The following is a 19,385-nucleotide window of genomic DNA, read 5'->3' as shown; positions in this document are numbered from 1 at the left end:
GAACCAGTGATTGATTGATCCTAACTGGGCTCAAACAACTGCACCACACTCCTCCATACAAAAAGACTTCTGAAATAATTACGATAAGCTGAATTGGGACCCTTTGAAGGGTGTGTGTAAAAAAAATGGCACATTTTATGCAATGTGTTACTGGTATTCATGCAATGAAGAGGCCTGCCTGAAGGGCTGCTATGCAGAAGATGAGCAGATTAGAACTCAAGGACAACCAATGAATGCTGGAAGATTCAGGACAGAGAGAAAAAGTACCTCTTCACACAGAGCTTAGCTAATTGATGGAATTCATTTCCACAGGAAATAATGATGGCCACCAACTTGGATGGCTTTAAAAGTTGATTAGACAAATTCCTGGGGGGTAAGGCTGTGTTCTGCCTCTACTAATGGGGGCACTCAGGTCCTGCTTGTGAACTTTCCATAGGCATCTGGTTGGCTACTGTGGGAACAGAATTCTGGACTGGATGGGACTTATAAAGCAGGGTTGGTCTTAGGCTGTTGAACATAATGTTCACCAGGGGCAAATAAGGGTCATTCTCTATGCCTGGGAGCAAAGAGAGCTACCTCCACTGACAATGGCCCTATCTGCACTATACATTTGAAGCAGCATCATACCACTTTAGTCAGTCATTGCTTCCTCCCCCCAAAAATCTGGGAACTGTAGTTAAGGGTCCTGAGAGTTGTTAGAAGACCTCTATACTGCCCCTGGATCTACCTGTCTGGAATTTGGCAGGGTTAACCTTCTCTTTAGTTTGTTTGCTTTTGGACTCTCCTTGGAGGCATAGCCATGAGTTACCACACTGAACTGCTGCACTTCAGAATTTACCACTGCCCTAAGCATCAAAAAGTCTGATCTGGGTCTGATCAGATCCAAATCCAGGCCATCCAATTGGATCTGAACTGAATCGGGAAGCTGTGGCTTGCACAGCCCTAACTTTCACACAATGACAAATAACTTTATACGGGGGTTTTCTTCCCCCTCTCTCCTTTGGTAGAGGAGAAGAGAGGGAGCAGTCCCAGAGAATCATGCGTGCTGGATTTCACCAAGTGGGCAATTTTCTATCCACTTCCTTACCTTGGAATGTTTGAGTGCAAATGCACATGGTACCCCAGGAAACAATTGTCTTACAGTTCCATGAGACAGAGGGTCAAGGTGGGTTCTTCTGGAGGACTTTAAGCAAGTATTTTGGCACCACTGTTTGAGCAGAAGAAGGTGCAAGTGAAAGCTTCATTTGTCTTAGCCAGGCTGGGCCATGGCGACTCTTTCGGTTTTCCTTGATGTTCCATTAGCCAAAGCAGCAGACGTTCCCTTGGATGCGTACAGAGCAGATCCTTCACCCCAAAAGGTGTGCCTTGGCCATGCAGGTAGATTTCCTAGCCAAGCCTAGCTCCTTCCAACAATAATCTGTTTCAATAGGGAAGGTTGCACAACTTAACTCCAATGTTGTCACAGGTGAGAAGAAATATTCAGTGACCATGGTGTTGTAGATGTGAGGCACATAAGGGAATCAACCTTTTGCTGTTCCTCTGAGGTTAATGGCTTACTGTTTCTTAGCCACCCAGACGACTGTGATTTTGAGAGGCAAAAACATAAGACATATAGAGACATTGCCCTAAGCACTTTCCAGAGCACAAGAGGACAGGCCCCTGCTCCCAAGCGGCTTCCAGTCTAAAATTATAATGGGACGGATAGTGTAGATGCAACCAAGGAAGGGGAGCAGAGGGAAGCAATATGTGGTTGTTAAAGTTTCATGTGTGTTTAGTTCGTTCCAGTATTGCATGGGAAGTTGAGGATTGAGCCAACAGAAAAGGTGATGTCTGAGGAGGTCTTTGAGGGGAGCTAGCACCCACAGGATGGCGGTGACGCCATGGGACGTGGGTGGCGCTGTGAGTTAAACCACAGAGCCTAGGACTTGCAGATCAGAAGTTCGGCGGTTCAAATCCCCGCGATGGGGTGAGCTCCCATTGCTCGGTCCCTGCTCCTGCCAACCTAGCAATTCGAAAGCACGCCAGTGCAAGTAGGTACTGCTCCGGCCAGAAAGTTAACGGCGTTTCTGTGCACTGCTTTGGTTCTCCAGAAGCGGCTTAGTCATGCTGGCCACATGACCCGGAAGCTGTACACCGGCCCCCTTGGCCAATAAAGCGAGATGAGCGCCACAACCCCAGAGTTGGTCACGACTGGACCTCATGGTCAAGGATCCCTTTACCTTTAGCACCCACAGGAGTTCTGGGAGGGACTTCTGAGCATACAGACAGAAAGTGCAGAGCCTTCTATATTTTGATTTTATATCTGAACACCCCCTTTCCAGCAGGGAAGTTAGCTGAAAGCAGCTCTGAGTGATTAACGAAGGATTAACCAATATAAAGAACACTTCCTAATTCAGAATATATATATATATATATATATATACACACACACACACAACAAAGATTCAGTAAGTACAAAGAATGAACCAGAAGTATAATTCATATGCTAAACAAATCAAAACAATATAAGTTACATAAAAAATAAATCATATATTCCAGGAACATCAATCAGAATGTAGCATAAAACAAAACAAAAAAACTCCACTAAGCAGGCCATTGCCATGTCTCACCCAGGGGGAAGACACACATCTCCCACCTCTCACCAGGGGTGGGGGGCAGGTTTGAGCAAGAGATTCTCACCCTAAGGCAGAAACCAATTCTCTGAGTGCAGCCAACCAGCAGGCAGACTAACTCCATATAGAGTTGGAGATATTTTTTAAAGTATGCAACAGCCCACACCCCTCCTGTTTCCTACTCATCCACAACAGCAGGCTCTTGAGGGAACAGGAGAACTCTGGACCTGGGTTCAAATCCCCACTCAGCTATGACGTTTGCCAGGTGTCCTTGGGCCAGTCCCTGCCTCTCAGCCTAACCTACTTTGCAGGGTTGTCGTAGGGTAAAGTGGGGAGGGGGGGAGAACCGTATATGCTACCTTGAGGTCCTTGGAGGAGAACTGGGACTTAAATGAGTCAATAAACATAAGGGTGGTGGAGCTAGAGAAGTGAGGTCAGGCTACATTAGGATGTGAGATTGAAAGTGAGGGTGTGAGTTCATGGAGAGATTTGAAGATAATGACAAGGAGCTTTGCGCTAGATCCAGGAGCCAACCAGAATCCAGTAGCAGAAAACTGAAAAGTGATGCATGTCATCAGAAGGGCAAATTGGGGCAGGTGAATCTATCAATATCAGTTACTCTCAGTTTCTCAGATTTCCACATTTTCGTTGAGATTTTTGTATTGTTTCAGAAAATATGAATTAGATAGGTTTGCCTTTAAATGCTAACTGGAGCAGATTTCATCCCCATCCCTAGTGATGAGAGAGGCACATAACTTTGGCAGCGGACGCAAGCTGCAAAGACACAAGGTGATTACCAAGAGAGAAAGAGATGGCCATATTTTTTTCAACTGTCAACAAGATCAAATAATTTGGAACCTCCAAAGTCCTTTATGGATGCAGAACTGAAACACAGCATGACCAAACGCATGAGTGTGCCCTCCTGTTTTTGTCTCTGAAATGTTGGTGGGTACAGCTTACATCAGCACTGCCTTTCTTCCCAGGCTGCCAGACAGATCTGGAGGAAGTCTGGATCCCACCAGTGGTAAAACGAATCCTGCTTCAAATTCCTGAGGACCCAACACTGAACCACGAATACCTCCCACAGCTCGGAATTTTGGAATTCACCCGAGCAGCCATGGAGCTAGCTATTGGCAAGGACAGCCACGCTCTCCTAGACAACAGGGTAACAGCTTTCATCAGCAATAGCAGCTAAATTAGAAGTCAGCTAATTAAGCCATTCTGTACACAAATTAACCCCGTGCTTATCCTGTACCTTAGCTTCACTTATGTGGTCCTTCTGTCTAGAGATGTTAGAGAATTATGACAAAAACAGAACTGGGAGCTGCAGCAGAATACAGCAAATGCTGGGCAGAATGGAAGTTGATGCCTTCTTAAATCCCTACTTTTGCCCCGTCTTGACTTACCCCAAACTTTCCTTTGTAAATAGGCATGTGGTGTTCAGACAAATGGTGGAACCGGAGCCTTGTGGATTGGAGCTGAATTTCTGCACCATTGGTACAAGCCCAGCTACTGCACAGCTCCAGCAACTGTTTTGATCGCCGCACCCCACTTAGGTATATAAATTGTTGTTGTTTTTCCTTCTCCACTTTGATGCCTCGCCCTACAGTTGAAGCTGCAAGCCCATGGGAAATGTTGCTGTGATTTAAAAAAGAATCCCAATCTGTAGCAGTGCCAGCAGTGCAGAAAACATAATCTAGAGGGCACACATACCATATGTTTAAAGTACTATGATACCACTTTTAAAACTTATTGCTTCCCCCGAAGAATTCTGAGAGCTGTTCCATACTACCCAACAATCCTGCTTTGAGCGAGACATCCCAGATGCCCCGGCTTCTGTTTGAAATCCTGGATTCCTCACCTCCTCATCCTCGTCTTCTGGGGCAGCCATGGCAGCTTCCACAACCTTCTCTGCCACTGCTGTACTCCCAGAAGCGGGCACAGCACATGTGTGTACACCTCTGAAGGCAGGCACACCAATTCCGGTGGCCAGGGAGAGACCAAGTAGGCTCAAAGATTGGAGCGAAGATCATGTGGATGGGTGGGGGTGAGACAGAGCATGGAGATTGGGCAGGGGCTGGGCGAAAGAGTGGTGAGATCAGGCAGGGAGGATATGGGAGGGGTGTTCTACTTTGCCTCCCTGAAATGTTGGATGGTATGTAGTTCAATAAGGGTGCTGAGAACAGGTAGGAGACCCCTGTTCAGAGCTGCAGAGTTTCAGACTGTATTGCGACAGTCAATCTCTCTTCTCAGGAAACTCAGGAAATTGTAACTCTCAAAGAGAAATAGGAGCCTCCTAACAACTCTCAGCCCCCTTAATGAATGGCAGTTCCCAGAATTCTTTGGGGGAAGCCATGACTGTTTAAAGTGGTATTGTTGTTTAGTCGTTTAGTTGTGTCCGACTCTTCGTGACCCCCTGGACCAGAGCACGCCAGGCACTTCTGTCTTCCACTGCCTCCCACAGTTTGGTCAAACTCATGTTTGGTCAAACTCATAAAGTGGTATTATATTGCTTTAAATGCATGCTGTGCATATGGCCAGAGTCTTACAGCTTTGCGAGATGAGGCAGGAGCCTCACTGTCATCACATTCAAGCACCCACCGCAATTCAGTTAAGGGAGATTTAGCTCCTAAATCAGGCCATTACAGCTGCCTCCAAATTTGAGATGATAATGGATATCATGTCCTACCGTGGGCTTTGCTTAGGCTGCTGGACCCCATCAGACTCACTTGACAGTGGCAGCAGGAACACTCCAAGAAGTTGCCATTTTAATTTCCCACAATGCCCCAGGACACCCAAAACCATATCATTACAGGGCATTGGAGGAAATGAATACAGAGAATTGCAGCCCAGCTGCCCTTGACATGAGGGCCCCTGGGCAGATGTCAATGTTGATAGACACAAAGTTGGTAAGCACTGGGCCCCTGGCAGTTGCCCTATGTATCTCATGTACATATGAAGCTGCTTTAGACTGTTAATCCATCTGTCCTGGTATCACCCACTCTGACAATATTGCAAAGTATTGGCCAAGACCTTTGAATGCCTGAGATGAATGACAAGTTGACCCTCCCAATATAATTTTGCATGCAGAAGCTAACCAGACTGGCACCTGGATCCTACTTCAACACTGCCTGGCTTCATCACATCTGAGGGCAGTATGCTGCCAATTCTGCCTAATGATGGAGCCGTCCCTGACACTGAGTATATCTAAATGGACTCAAGCAGAGGTCTTTCCCAGCCCTTCTCCCTGACATCATTTAATTAGAGAATGAATCTTGGGCCCTCTGCATTCAAGCATGTGCTCTACCACTGAACTCTGCCCCATTCCTCATGTGAGTGCATCCCTCATTTTCAACAAAAAAACAAAGCTGGCACAAAACAAAGCTCCCACAAGCTTCCCCCTCCTATCTTTTCAGACAATCTTGGTTGCATATTCCAAGTTGCTGGCTTTTCAGACATCCGTTCTTACCACTACTGGGATCCCATCAAATTGACTGTTGACACGGAAGGGTTCTTGGAGGAGCTGCAGGTAATGTCCTGAGAATAAAGGACTACTGTACTTGATCAGCCAGAGCTAGAGATGGCACCATGTACGGTTAACAGAGAACCAGGGCACCAATAGTACCAAGTAGTATGGGAAACAGCCTTATTAGAAAAATTAACCAATAAACTGAAACTGACACGGGGACAAATGGAAGAAGACGCTTTCACCCCGGTACGGTTCCCTTTTATCACATACACAGCCCAACGAAACAACGACAAGAATCCACCAACAGCATATGAATCACTATACCTAACCTGATTCAAAACCACCCACCCACCCCACTCACACATGAAAACAAAGTTCACCACAGCCAATCACAAACAAACAACCACATCCTAGGCCAACCCCAACCTCTCTCACCACCAAAGGAACCCAAGTCAATAGTAAGGAGAACCTGCACATGTGATGCTGACACAAAATACCACACATACATTAAGTAAAATAGACAAGACCTGCCAAGGAAATTTATGTATGCAACAACAGCGGCAGGAGTCTTGTTAGCACAAGGATGGAAGAATGAGGAAACCCTGACAAAAGAACAGTGGCAAGAGAAATTGATGAACTACGCAGAATTGGCTAAACTGACATACAAACTGCGAGATAAGGACAACTGTGACTTCAAAGAAGAATGGGAACTTTTCACAAATTACTTAAAAAGACAACAAAATGAATTGGACTCCTTGGCAGGTTTTGAATAAACATACAAAAATTTATTGATTGACAACATGGTAGATAGATAATGTAAGGATTCGTATACGGTAATTCTATAACATGCAGAGAATAATATGTGCTGAGAAATCAGAGAGATGAGCTGAGGGAAGTCTCTGGGGGAGGGGAGGGGAGGGAGGGTTTAGGAGTGGGGGAAATAATGAATATGATATGTTTTGATATGTTGTTATGTTGAAATTGCTAATAAAAACATTTATATAAAAAAAGTAAAATAGAAACATCGCCACGGGACTCCACCCCCCTCACCATGGCCCCCTCCACCTCTCCCCCCCTTTCTTCCTAATGTAACACTAATGTCTCAATGAATGAAACTGATCTGTAGAAAATATAACTTGAAAAAAGAGACATTGCACATACTTTTGTAAACCAAGAAATCTTTAATAAAAAATACGTTAAACAAACAAACAAACAAACAAACAAACAAAACAGAGAACCAGAGCACCAGGCTGGAAAAGGTAACATATTACTGACTTTATCTTCCTACTTGCAGCCTCTAATTCCTTGCACAGCACTACCTACTAGTCCTAGTGTTCAAACAGCTAAGATATCAGGTGCAGTAGCAAGAGCAGCGGTGGCTAACTCCCAGTTCAAGGGTCTGTTTCACCCCCTCACCCAAAGAATTTTTTCTGGGGCCCAGCACTGGCAAAAAGAAAAGAAAAATGTAAAGTAGGCACAGCACTGTCGTGGTCAGAGCTCAGAGAGGCCTGATGGGATCCAAATCACCCCTTCCTCTCCTTATATTGGCCTTTTAATTAGCACAGGTGTGGAGAGGAACTGTTGGTATGCGGCCCCCGGAGGATGGGTCAAAGGTGAAAGTGGCCCTCAACACGGAAAAGTTTAGCAAGCCCTGAGCTAGAATGTTGAGTTGGAAGGGAATGTAGGAAACTTAGGTAGAATTCTCTGCTCATTTATGAAGCTTGACTGGGTACCCACCGACAAGTAACTGTGTCCTAGCCTGGCCTACAGGGATGGTGTGTGCACTCTGACCCCTGCAGAGGAAGGGCAGGATGCAAATGTAATTGATTAAATAAATAAATACAGCCTCCTTCCTGCAGCAGTGCCCACCCAGTTGTCAACAGAACACAGGAAGCTGTGTCATCTAGCCTAGTATTATCTACCCTGGCTGAGCCTCAGTCTGAAGTCTTCCTCATTGTCTGCCTCCTGATGCTGCTAAGAGATGCTCGGCCTTGAAAAAGGCCTATAGCTCAGTGAATGAGGCACTGCCTCACACACAGAAGGTCCCAAGTTCAATCCCCAACATCTCCAGGTAAGGCTGGAAAAGACTCTTGGCTGAAATCATGGAAATTGGTTTCAAAGTAAGCATAGACCATACCAGTTATGACCATATCCACATCCACATCCACATCCATAGACCATATCCACATGCCCTCTTCACCTGCTGCATTCCCCTGGGAAGACCCAATTGTTATCACTGAATCAGAGCAAACATCATTGTTCCCAGATGGAGGTTTGCTCTGACCTTGTGCCAAAAAGTGTTTTTTTTTTTTTCCTGGGAGGAAACGATGGGGCAGGAGGAAAACCTCTCAGACCCACACTTTCTAACCTCAGGGCAAATGCAAGTCTAGATGAGCCCCAAGATGAGTATAAAGCAGCCTCCTTGGTTCCTTTGCAACACGGGACTTCTTGTAAGCAACACATGTATTCTGACACTGAGCTATAGTGTCGTGCCCCTCACACCCATGTGCCCGATACAAACCATCGCTCCTGTTCTGTGTCCCTAGCATTTTGAAATCAGTAGTGCACTGCTTCTGAATGTGAAGGTTTTATACTTAGGAATGATAGCAACAGCCATTGATAAACCATAACATTTGCCTCAGGCAATCCCAGTTTTCTTCCCAGACTTCTCCCCCACCCAACGTCTATGACCCCCAGTATTCCAAGTCAACATAAGGTGTTGACTGAAGGATTGGTTTGCTTTCAGGATGCACCAGAAGGCTCCATCGTGTTCCTGCATGCTCCTGAGGAAACTGGCCTGACACCCAAGCAGTGGGAAGAAGTTGCAGCAGTGATGGAGGTAAATATAGGAATCCACTAGAGAGGCCAATGACTGGACAGACCAGGAATATGGAACCTGCAGCCCTCCTAATGTTCTTGGAGTCAAACCACTTTAAACAGGCATGGCTTCCCCCAGAGAATCCTGGGAAATGTAGCTTGTTAAGAGTGCTGAGAGCTGTTAAGAGACCGCTGTTCTTCTCAAAGACCTACCATTCTCACAATTCTCTGGGAAGAGGGATCAATTGTTAAACCACTTTGGGAACAGTAGATCCATTAACGGAATAGAGGTCTCCTAACGACTCTCAGCAGCTTAACAAAGTAAAGTTAGCAGAATTCTTTGGTGGTGGAGAGGGTGCTGTGACTGTTCAAAGTGGTATGATCAGGCACAAGCAAACTCGGCCCTCCAGATGTTTTGGGACTACAGTTCCCATCTCCCTGACCACTGGTCCTGTTAGCTAGGGATGATGGGAGTTGTAGTCCCAAAACATCTGGAGGGCTGGAGTTTGCCTATGCCTGGGTATGATGCTGCTTTAAAAGCATAGGGCATATGGGCCTGTCTGATAGTGGGAAAATGGAAATTTGTTGGAAAAGGGGGCATAGTATGGAGTGGAGTGGTTAGAATCCTCGGGAGAAGCACTTGATACCCAGTTTGTTTCAGGTCCCAGTTGTTAAAAAAGATAATGTGCAAGTATATCCCATGCTTCACTGCAAATAATTATGCCATCCCCACTTCCAAGAAGTGAGATGTTTTAGGGCAAAACTTTAGGGTTTTTCTCTTTCTTTTGATGAGTGGACACTTAAGAGACTTCAGCTCTGTTTGTAACACTGGCTCGATTTACAAATTTACAAGCAAATCACAGCGGAGGCAAAACAGGCCCTCCTCCAGCAGGCTGCACATTCACCAGAGACTACATCCCAAAATCTTTCCCTTCCATTAAAAAAAACAAACCCTGCTGCCTGCCTGTTTTCCCCATGCACATTTTGAGATCCTACCTTGCAGGTGAATTGTGCATTCAGGAAATAACATCAAGCCATTAGGAGGAACATTAAGCTTCCTTGGTCAAATCCTAGACACTCATCAGATGGCACTTTTAGGCAGCATTGTAAATAAGACCATAAAAGTCACTAGCCTGTCCAAAAGAACGAAACCAAACCTCTATTCTGCTGGAGCTCCAGTCCTCTTACAGCAGCCGGCTATATTTTTGTGCTAGGCATGGAGAAGGGGGCTTCCCTGCTCTGATAGCAAATTTGCTTTGTATGCTGGGCTACAGAGAAGGAACAGAGTGCTCCATCCATCCTCCTTTAGCTCACTCACGCACTTCTATGGAATTCCATTTACTCACCCAACAGCAATTCCTTGCCATGATTGCCAGGCTAGTGTTTCAATGCAAAGCTGTTTTTAGGTAAACCCATAGCTATAGTTCACAATAATGTCAGCCAAATTCACAATGCATCTGTTTCTTCTTTCTTCCCACCTCTTTTGGGTCCTTAGAAAAAGCACCTCTTCCCCTTTTTCGACATCGCAGCTCAAGGACTGGCTTCAGGAAACTTGGACAAGGATGTCTGGGCGGTGCGGCATTTTGTAGCAAAGGGATTTGAGCTTCTGTGTGCCCAGTCTTTTTCCAAAATGTTTGGCCTATACGGTAGGACTCTAAGGGTCACGCTAAGTGGGTCCGAGGCAGACCAAGCATCTTGGGGGAGGTCAGTGGAATCACAAGAAACCCCTTTCAAGTTGAACAGCAAAAGCATGCATAAGAGGATTGTGGGATCATCCCAGGTAACGTCGTCCCCTATCACCGTATCAGGAACCTGTGTTACATTGCTGCCAAATCCATTTCTGCTGTGTGCTTTGAAGATGATGATGATGATGATGATGATGATAATTTATTATTTATACCCCACCCATCTGGCCGGGCCTCCCCAGCCACTCTGGGCGGCTTCCAACAAAATATTAAAATACAGTAATGCATCAAACATTAAAAGCTTCCCTAAACAGGACTGCCTTCAGATGTCTTCCAAAAGTCTGGTAGTCGTTGTTCTCTTTGACATCTGGTGGGAGAGCGTTCCACAGGGCAGGTGCCACTACTGAGAAGGCCCTCTGCCTGGTTCCCGGTAACTTCACTTCTCGCAGTGAGGGAACCGCCAGAAGGCCCTCGGCACTGGATTTCAGTGTCTGGGCAGAACGATGGGGGTAGAGACGCTCCTTCAGATATACTGGACCTTTCCCTTCCATTGATGGCATGATGCAGGCCTAGGCAGCACAGCTCTGCAGCCCCTTTGCATATGCTCTCAGTGCATGAGTCTGTTTGTTTGTCACTTGCATTTAAAACCTACGCATCATCATGGGGACCCAGGAGCTGTAAGATAAAGCAGGTGTCACATAGTTGGGAAGGCTGCCTGGAAGTCCATGACTGCTCTGAAAAGAGATCATACCTATATTTAAACACTAGAGGTCCTCAAAGACAAGAGAAAGGAGTTCAGAAATTAGTGAGTAACAATGAGTGCACTCACTCCAGGTTATTCTCTTCTTTTTCTGGTAGTAATCCTAGACTTCAGCTTGCTACATCAATGCCCAGTTTATATCACGTTTATGCTTGTGATGATTTTATGGAGTGGTTTAAAAATCCACTCCTATTGTGTGCCATCCAAAAGCGCTTCCAAAATTGGATTGAGTGGCAGGGGTAAAAACTGACTGATGCTCTTCAGGAACTAATCACATAGGAGAAGAGCCGTAGCTCAGTGGGAGGGCATTTGCTTTGCATGCAGAAGATTCCAGGTTCAATCCCCAGCATTTCCGATTTGGGCTAGGGATGTCCCCCACCTGAAGCACTGGGGAGCATGGACAGTGTAGATTTCGGTTTATTAAATCCCACAACAAAAAGCCCTAAAGTGATTTTACGACCAGTATAAAAATCTAGTGATAAAAATGCACAAGCATATTAAAAATAATCATCATAATGCAGACTTCCAATCACTGGTCCTGCCCAGTCCCCAGTAAATGAAAACCCTGCCTGCCATAAGTGGACCTCTCTGGGGAAAGCCTTTCATATATATTGAGCTATTATAGAAAAGGTATGTTCTCTCATTGCCACCCTCTGAATGTCCTTCATGTTAAGTTGTGGGTGAACATATCAGACGACACAGCGATTCTTCAACAGCTCTTGTTTATTCAGAGACCAGAACAGAACTGAACTGAAGGGCTCAGTCAGCCTGCTTATATAGAGCTCCAATACAACGTTACTGTAGCAACTTTCTAAAACAATCCAATCACTGAACGTCACTTTCGATCCTTCATTTGCATAACTATCTTTTTTTTATTAAATATTTATTGAAATTTTTCACCTTGATACATTGAGTAAAAAAAAATCAAAAAACAAAAAACAAAAAAAAATTGAAAACACATAAAGTTTACAATCCATATTTTCAATAACATCTTTCCCTGACTTCCCCACACCTCCCCTTCTTATATTCCAATTCAAATTGTTAGTTCAACAAGTTCTTATCCCCAATTTTTAACCTTTTTATATTTAATTCATTTTAGAAAAACCAATTTTGACTTATAAACATCAATATTTGTACATCAGTGCTCATTCTTAAAACCTTTTTCTAAAGTCGACCCAAATTCCCTTCCACGAATTCCCCAATTTTCATACTAATAACAAAACAAAACAAAAAAACAGATTATAATTGTACACCCTTTGGATTCCCAGACGCCGCCACCCCCTTTCCCGGTTTCAATCCCCAACAAATGTCCATCAGTCTTAATCTACTATCAGCCTGGAGACCTCACGTCCGAGGCTCTTAATTCTCTCTCAATTCCTCTCTGCCAGTTTTTTTGATAGTCCTTAGTATTAGACACCAGATCTCGGAGAAGCTCTGTCCCAATAAGGTCCATGTTTCTTCCAGCCAGACCTCCATACTCAAAAGTGGAGCCCGAATCTTGTTTCTTACTCCTTTTAAGTCCAGTTGTCCTGAAAGCTCCAACTTCCACCTTAATCAAATTTGTAATCCATAGGTCTTCAGATCTCCACATAAGGAGATCTCTCCATTCTTCAATCTCCAATTCAAACCAGATTTTCATCATCCAGTACTTATTTTCCTTTGTAACCATCATGTCAGGCCTCTGGCTCGATTTCTTATTTTCCTTTGTAGCCATCATGTCAGGCCCATTTGCATAACTATCTACAGTATCCTCCTGCTGGCCCAGGGTGAGAACTTCAGTACATAACACTTCAGAGGTGGCATACAGAGAAGGGGCTCAGGTGACGATCTCAGGGTCCGGGCAGGTTCATATGGTGAAAGTGTAGACGGCCGCATGCCTGATGGTCCTGAGTGGACTGACTCAATGTAAGGCATGTTCCTATATTCCTTTGAAGGCTTGGGTGGGTTGTCCTCTGGACTGGCAGCCTCAGGGATACTCCCTGCAACTCCCACCAGCCCCAGCAATTTCCGAATTTGGTGGAGGAATAGGAAGTGTAGTCTGAAGCTGTTCTGTGTGGGGAGAGCTGGCTGCGTATGCATGTAATTGATTCGTATACAATTGATTTCGCAACGCCATCTTCAACACGCCCTGTTCCCTTTTGCTATTATTTCATGCAGAGGAGCGGGTTGGAAATCTCATTGTGGTGACGAAAAACAACCAGACACTGATCAGAATCCAGTCCCAGCTGTCCAAGCAAATATGCATGACGTGGTTTAGCCCCACCAGCTTGGGGGCAAGGGTCATCGCAATGGTGCTGACCAGCCCTGCACTGCTGTACGAGTGGTAAGAAGGAAGGCAGGTAACTCCGCGGTCGGGGCTTGTATTGGACAAAAAAACCCACAATTGTCTGCTGCTGTTTTGTGAATATTTTGATGCACCTGTAATGAAGGTATTTCCCAAAATATTTTTGCACAATTGCTGTGAGTGGGAAAAGGCAACAGGAAAGAGGGAGATCAGCAACGGAGGCAAGGGTTGAATAAATACCGTATTTTTCGCTCTATAAGATGCACCAGACCACAAGACGCACCTAGTTTTTGGAGGAGGAAAACAAGAAAAAAAAAATTCTGAATCTCAGATGCCAGAACAGCAAGAGAGATCACTGCGCAGTGAAAGCAGCAATCCCTCTTGCTGTTCTGGCTTCTGGGATAGCTGTGCACCCTGCATGAGCTCCATAAGATGCACACACATTTCCCCTTACTTTTTAGGAGGGAAAAAGTGAGTCTTATAGAATAAAAAATACGGTATTCTGCAGGCACCAGTGCTATAATAGCATTCAATGCAGGAGTGAGGAACCTGCAGCCCTCTGGACTCCATTTCCCATCAGTCCCAGCTAGTGTGGCTGCAAGTGGTGCCAACTATTATCACCCTTTTTATTTGCCTGGACATTTAAATGTTGGCTATGCTGTTGGTTTGCTCTGTTGTGTTAACTGGTTCATGAACTGTTTCATTGATTGTTTTGTTCTTGTTGCATTATTGTATTTTGTCTTGGTATGGTTGGTTCAGTCATGCCTGTAATATTCTGCCCTGGTGCCCTTAAGGATGAAGGGGTGATCGGGAACATTTAAAAGCACTCAGAGATCTCATATACAGATTATATCACTAGTATAAAAAATTAGGGTTGTCCACTTGTCAAAAAGAAATCAGGAATGATTAATTTATGGGTGGTTGACTGGTTCATCCATCCACTCTTTAAATCTGCATAGATGCCTATACATAAGACCAGCTGCTAAAGCAAAAAAGCCTCTTTCTTTTTTAGAGGATTCGTGGACATGTCACAGCAGGTACTACTGTGAAAGGAGAAATGCCTCATTCTTAAAATCTATAGATGTCTAGACCTAGGGATTGGTTTGATTCTGGTTTGATATCGTAATTTGTATGGATTGCTCAAACCACAGTTTCTTGATATGGATATCAAAAGGAAACTGTGGTTTAACTGAACATTGAATTAAAGCATGAAAGCGAAGGGAGGAAAGAAATAATGTGGGAGCATGTGAACGCATGACTCATTCCTAGTTCAGCAAACTTTGGTTTGTTGGGCTGTAATCATTCTGTCTGAACCAGACTTTGCAGCTGTTTTGAGGAGGGAGCGGGGGGCGGGGAGGGGATCTCATGCCATATCTTTTCTATCCCTGTCCTCAGGAAGCAGAGTCTGCTGAAACTAGTAAAGAGAATTATGCTGATTAGAGAAAAACTGAAGGAAAAGCTGCGTATCCTGGGGACACCGGGTTCCTGGGAACATATCACAGCCCAATCAGGAGTCAATAGCTTTGTCGGGCTCCTCCGTATGTATCCAATAAGCCTATTCTCTTGTCAGTGGAAGCTGGTCCATTAGGGCAAATGGGGCACTGCTCCATCACTTTGGTCTGCCTTAAGTCAGCCCCCACCTGGCTGCCTTCTTACTTACAACCAGTCCAGAGGCTGGAGGGGGTGGCTATCTGCTTCCTCCTCCTTTGACTCCGTGTTGGCCTTGTAGAACTCAGCAGAGAGGAGGATTTGTGTGGACAAATCTACAATTAGTTGGCTCTGCCTGTCATTGGCTCTTGCTCTGTCTACTGTTCACCTCCCTGCCTTCCTCCCTACAAGTCCTAAAGGGCACCAGCCGCCATTGTCTGTTGCTGAGCCCAAGACAGGTCTGCATCTGGACTGTGCCCTTCCTAAGCACTAGGCTCAAACCTTACCAGGGGTATGTATCTCTCTTTGCTCCCTGCTTTGCCATGGTGAGTTGCCATTGATCTGGATGCATGGTAGAGGAACCACAGGACTGCTTCACTGTGTGTTTGGTGTGGTCTGTTCACCTGGAAGTAACTTCCATCTCACATCTCTAAGCTGCCCTTAAGAGATAGAACTCAAATAACATGTGTTGCGGAGGGGAAATCACAGCCTCTGCACTGTTTTCTATATGCTTTTTAAAAGGAGGAAGTTGGAGGTGCAACAAACCATTGCAGCGTGAAGTGCTTTTGTTCAGGGTTCCAGTCTCTCCCATGGTTTTCTGTTTTGTTCCCCAGCAGTGAGTCATAATTCTGTAGCCACTGAGCGCACTCATTAAGCTGTTCCCCAGTCCCCCCGGCTACTCTATTCCCATCCACTGCCCCACCTGTCTCCCAGATCATTCCCTATTTCCTCCTACTCTCTTGGTCACTCCCCTTTCTGTTCAGCTGCTCACATGCCAGTCTGCAAACCAAAACAAATTTGGTTCCCATCCCTAGCAGAACATCAGTTCAGGTGCTTGTGCATGTCAGTGGGAACCCTGAGTGCACCAGATTCCTACTGAGATTAAGAGTCTATACATGTGTGACTTCCTGGCTCACATACCACTCACAGGGTAGAGCCACCAGAAGGTGGGGGTGAAGACTCCACACCTGCCTATAAGAGATATTGGGATGGGGGCCCATGATCTCACTTCCATCTCTAACTTTTGTTTATGTTCAAGGGATGGAATCAGAGGTTACAAGTAAAAAAATTTTTTGGGGAGGGAATCATCCCCCAGACCTGCAGATTTCACCCCGAAAACATGTATTGAGGTGTAAAGGTAAAGGTAAAGGGATCCCTGACCATTAGCTACAGTCGTGGCTGACTCTGAGGTTGTGGCGCTCATCTCGCTTTACTGGCCGAGGGAGCCGGCGTACAGCTTCCGGGTCATGTGGCCAGCATGACTAAGCTGCTTCTGGTGAACCAGAGCAGCGCACGGAAACGCCATTTACCTTCCTGCTGGAGTGGTACCTATTTATCTACTTGCACTTTGATGTGCTTTCGAACTGCTAGGTTGGCAGGAGTAGGGACTGAGCAATGGGAGCTCACCCCGTCGCGGGGATTCGAACCGCCGACCTTCTGATGGGCAAGCCCTAGGCTCTGTGGTTTAACCTGCAGTGCCACCCGCGTCCCTCCTATGTTGGATTGAGGTGGATGCTTTTAATATGCGAGTCATGCTTCGAAATGTTTTCATTCTAAACAAATTGTGGCTCCACAAAGTCACGATTCATGAATGATTACAAAAGCTTTGGATTCCGCACTAATTAAATTTCCCAATTAGCTAGCTGTATTAGAGTTAAGTAAGAAATTGAAACGTCCACTTCGTTCAGACTGGGCATGGAAATGAAGCAAGTTCTCCAGTTCAGAGATGATCTGAGTGAACAGGCAGAATCAGGAGAATGGCAGGATCATTTTTTGAAAAATAAAATAAGTTGCATTAATGGTTTTATTGTTTCTGTGTCTGCTGCCTGGAATCCTTTGGGAGGAAGGGTGAGATATAACTTTGTAATCATCATCATCATCCATTACACTGGGGATGGGAAATTCTTGAAGCTGCAGATTTTTATCACGTCAGCCCTAAACTCTGTAGCCATTCAAGCTAAGTAAATGTGTGCATTATTTGTATGCATGCTTCATTTGCATCCCGTGTGTTTCGTAATTCTTTTGAGGTTGTTTGCATTGATGCGCCTTTTGATCATAGCTGGTTTTATGCCCAGGCCAATACTGTTACTTATTTCCTGCCAGCTTCCCAAGTGGATTTCCTGGCGCAGCACAAACATATCTACCTCCTTGCAAACAAGCAGATCAACATCTGCAGCATTAATTCAAAGAACCTGGACTATGTCGCACGGAGCATCCATGAAGCAATTGTGACCACGATCCCTCAAATCCAAAGTGAGCTCGTGGAGAGTTCGAGTGAGAGCCATGAACCTTCAAGAGAGTCCACCTGAATGATTTTTTAATAGGTGCAATAAAACTTTGTTTTGCAAAGCCTCTGTATAAGATTAGATCAAAGGTTTTTGTTTGGACTTCAAGCCATGAATAATTTCTAAAAACATAATCTCCCATTCCGGATGCAAAATGTCAAGTTTACTACCCAGCCACCGTTGATCATTAAAACAATCTGTCATGCTTTACTACAAAGACATCAAAAGCCACCTTTTCAGTTATGTATTTGTTAGCTAATTTAAACAACAAAACCCCTTTTCTTGATTTGATTGCTTTGCATCACTTTCAAACTACAAGTGATAATTGCTGCACATAGAAAACAGCATGTCAGAATGAAGGCTCTGTTTAGATCTGTTCCCCCCTGACATCTAGATTTTTAGGTGGTGGGTCAGAGAATGACCCAAAAGTCTCTAGTACAACCCCCTGTTGATGCAGCAGATCCACAGCTGCAGCATCCCTGACAGGTGACCATCCAGGCTCTTATTGGAAACCTCTGCTGAAGAGGAGTAAACCACCTCCCAAGGCAAACTGTCCCACACAGCTTGTACCATCAAGAAGTTATTCAGAAAGTTTAATCAAAAACCCCTGTTCTTGCCATTTGAACAATATATGTTCAGATCCTGACCTTTGGAGCAACAACAATCAACTTTGCTCCATCTACCATGTCACAGCACTTTAAATATTTGAAGATGACTATCATATCACCAATTAAGACATCTTTTATCCAGGTGGACCATAACCTGTGACTTCGACCTCTCCTAATAGGGCATAGTGTCCATCATGTTTGTCACCCTCCTGTGGACGCAATCTAGCTTCTCTGTGTTCTTAAATATCTGCGCAGAGAACTGAACACAGTACAGTGATTAAAGATTATCTGCACTTACTTTCATCTGCATTTTCCAGACATGGCTCACACTTTAAAGCTCTGTGTCCAAGTGAGACACTATTAATGGGGGGGGAGGGGGAAGCTGGGACTGCATACCCTTTAGTACTCCTAGAAAAAAAGCACTGCTTGTAGTCCTAATCCCACTTACCTGGACGTAAGGATGGACAAATCTGCCATTTTATTCTCTAATGAAATTTAGGGATACAGTGGTACCTCAGGTTAAGTACTTAATTCGTTCCAGAGGTCCATACTTAACCTGAAACTGTTCTTAACCTGAAGCACCACTTTAGCTAATGGGACCTCCCAGTGCCACCGCACAATTTCTGTTCTCATCCTGAAGCAAAGCTCTTAACCCAAGGTACTATTTCTGGGTTAGCAGAGTCTGTAACCTGAAGCATATGCAACCTGAAGCATATGTAACCCGAGGTACCACTTTCACTTTCATCTGCCATTCTTCCAGGGTGGGTAAATCTTGTGTCTTCCAATACTTTGCGATGAGTATTCTTGCTGCTGTTGTAGTGTACATAAAGAAAGTTCTATCCTTCTTTGGCACCAATTGGCCGACCATGCCCAGGAGAAAGGCCTCTGGTTTCTTCAGGAAGGTATATTTAAATACCTTTTTCATTTCATTATAGATCATCTCCCAGAAAGCCTTAATCCTTGGGCACGTCCACCAAAGGTGAAAGAATGTACCTTCATTTTCTTTACATTTCCAACATTTATTATCGGGCAAGTGATAGATTTTTGCAAGCTTGACTGGAGTCATGTACCACCTGTATATCATTTTCATAATATTCTCTCTTAAGGCATTACATGCCGTAAATTTCATACCTGTGGTCCACAACTGTTCCCAGTCAGCAAACATAATGTTATGTCCAACGTCTTGTGCCCATTTAATCATAGCAGATTTAACCGTTT

At 44.8% G+C, this 19,385-nt stretch overlaps 1 protein-coding gene across 2 annotated transcripts; it reads left to right on the top strand.

Annotated features, from left to right (window-relative positions):
* The first annotated feature begins 1,159 nt into the window (after positions 1–1,159).
* On the top strand, positions 1,160–17,623 carry GOT1L1 (glutamic-oxaloacetic transaminase 1 like 1). Of its 2 annotated transcripts, none has more exons than XM_083588871.1 (9): positions 1,160–1,377; positions 3,596–3,777; positions 4,042–4,168; positions 6,029–6,141; positions 8,828–8,920; positions 10,394–10,544; positions 13,501–13,666; positions 15,023–15,165; positions 17,378–17,623. In XM_083588871.1, the coding sequence occupies exons 1-9, from the start codon at positions 1,266–1,268 to the stop codon at positions 17,581–17,583; spliced, it is 1,293 nt and encodes a 430-aa protein (XP_083444997.1). In that variant the 5' UTR covers positions 1,160–1,265; the 3' UTR covers positions 17,584–17,623. The 2 variants fall into 2 exon arrangements, with proteins under 2 accessions (XP_083444997.1, XP_083444998.1); XM_083588872.1 differs by having other exon boundaries at positions 1,329–1,465.
* The last annotated feature ends 1,762 nt before the right edge of the window (positions 17,624–19,385 follow it).

Source organism: Podarcis filfolensis (genome assembly GCF_964270895.1).
Source record: "Podarcis filfolensis genome assembly, chromosome: 15".
In the NCBI taxonomy this organism is placed as follows: domain Eukaryota; kingdom Metazoa; phylum Chordata; class Lepidosauria; order Squamata; family Lacertidae; genus Podarcis; species Podarcis filfolensis.
This window is presented reverse-complemented; position numbering and strand designations above follow the sequence as displayed.

Excerpts from the sequence above, each read along its gene's own strand:
- GOT1L1 (XM_083588871.1), top strand. The coding sequence starts at position 1,266 with ATGGCGACTCTTTCGGTTTTCCTTGATGTTCCATTAGCCAAAGCAGCA. Across the intron at positions 1,378-3,595 it reads GGTGTGCCTTGGCCATGCAG|GCTGCCAGACAGATCTGGAG; the intron begins GTAGATTTCCTA and ends CTTTCTTCCCAG. Across the intron at positions 13,667-15,022 it reads CCTGCACTGCTGTACGAGTG|GAAGCAGAGTCTGCTGAAAC; the intron begins GTAAGAAGGAAG and ends CCCTGTCCTCAG.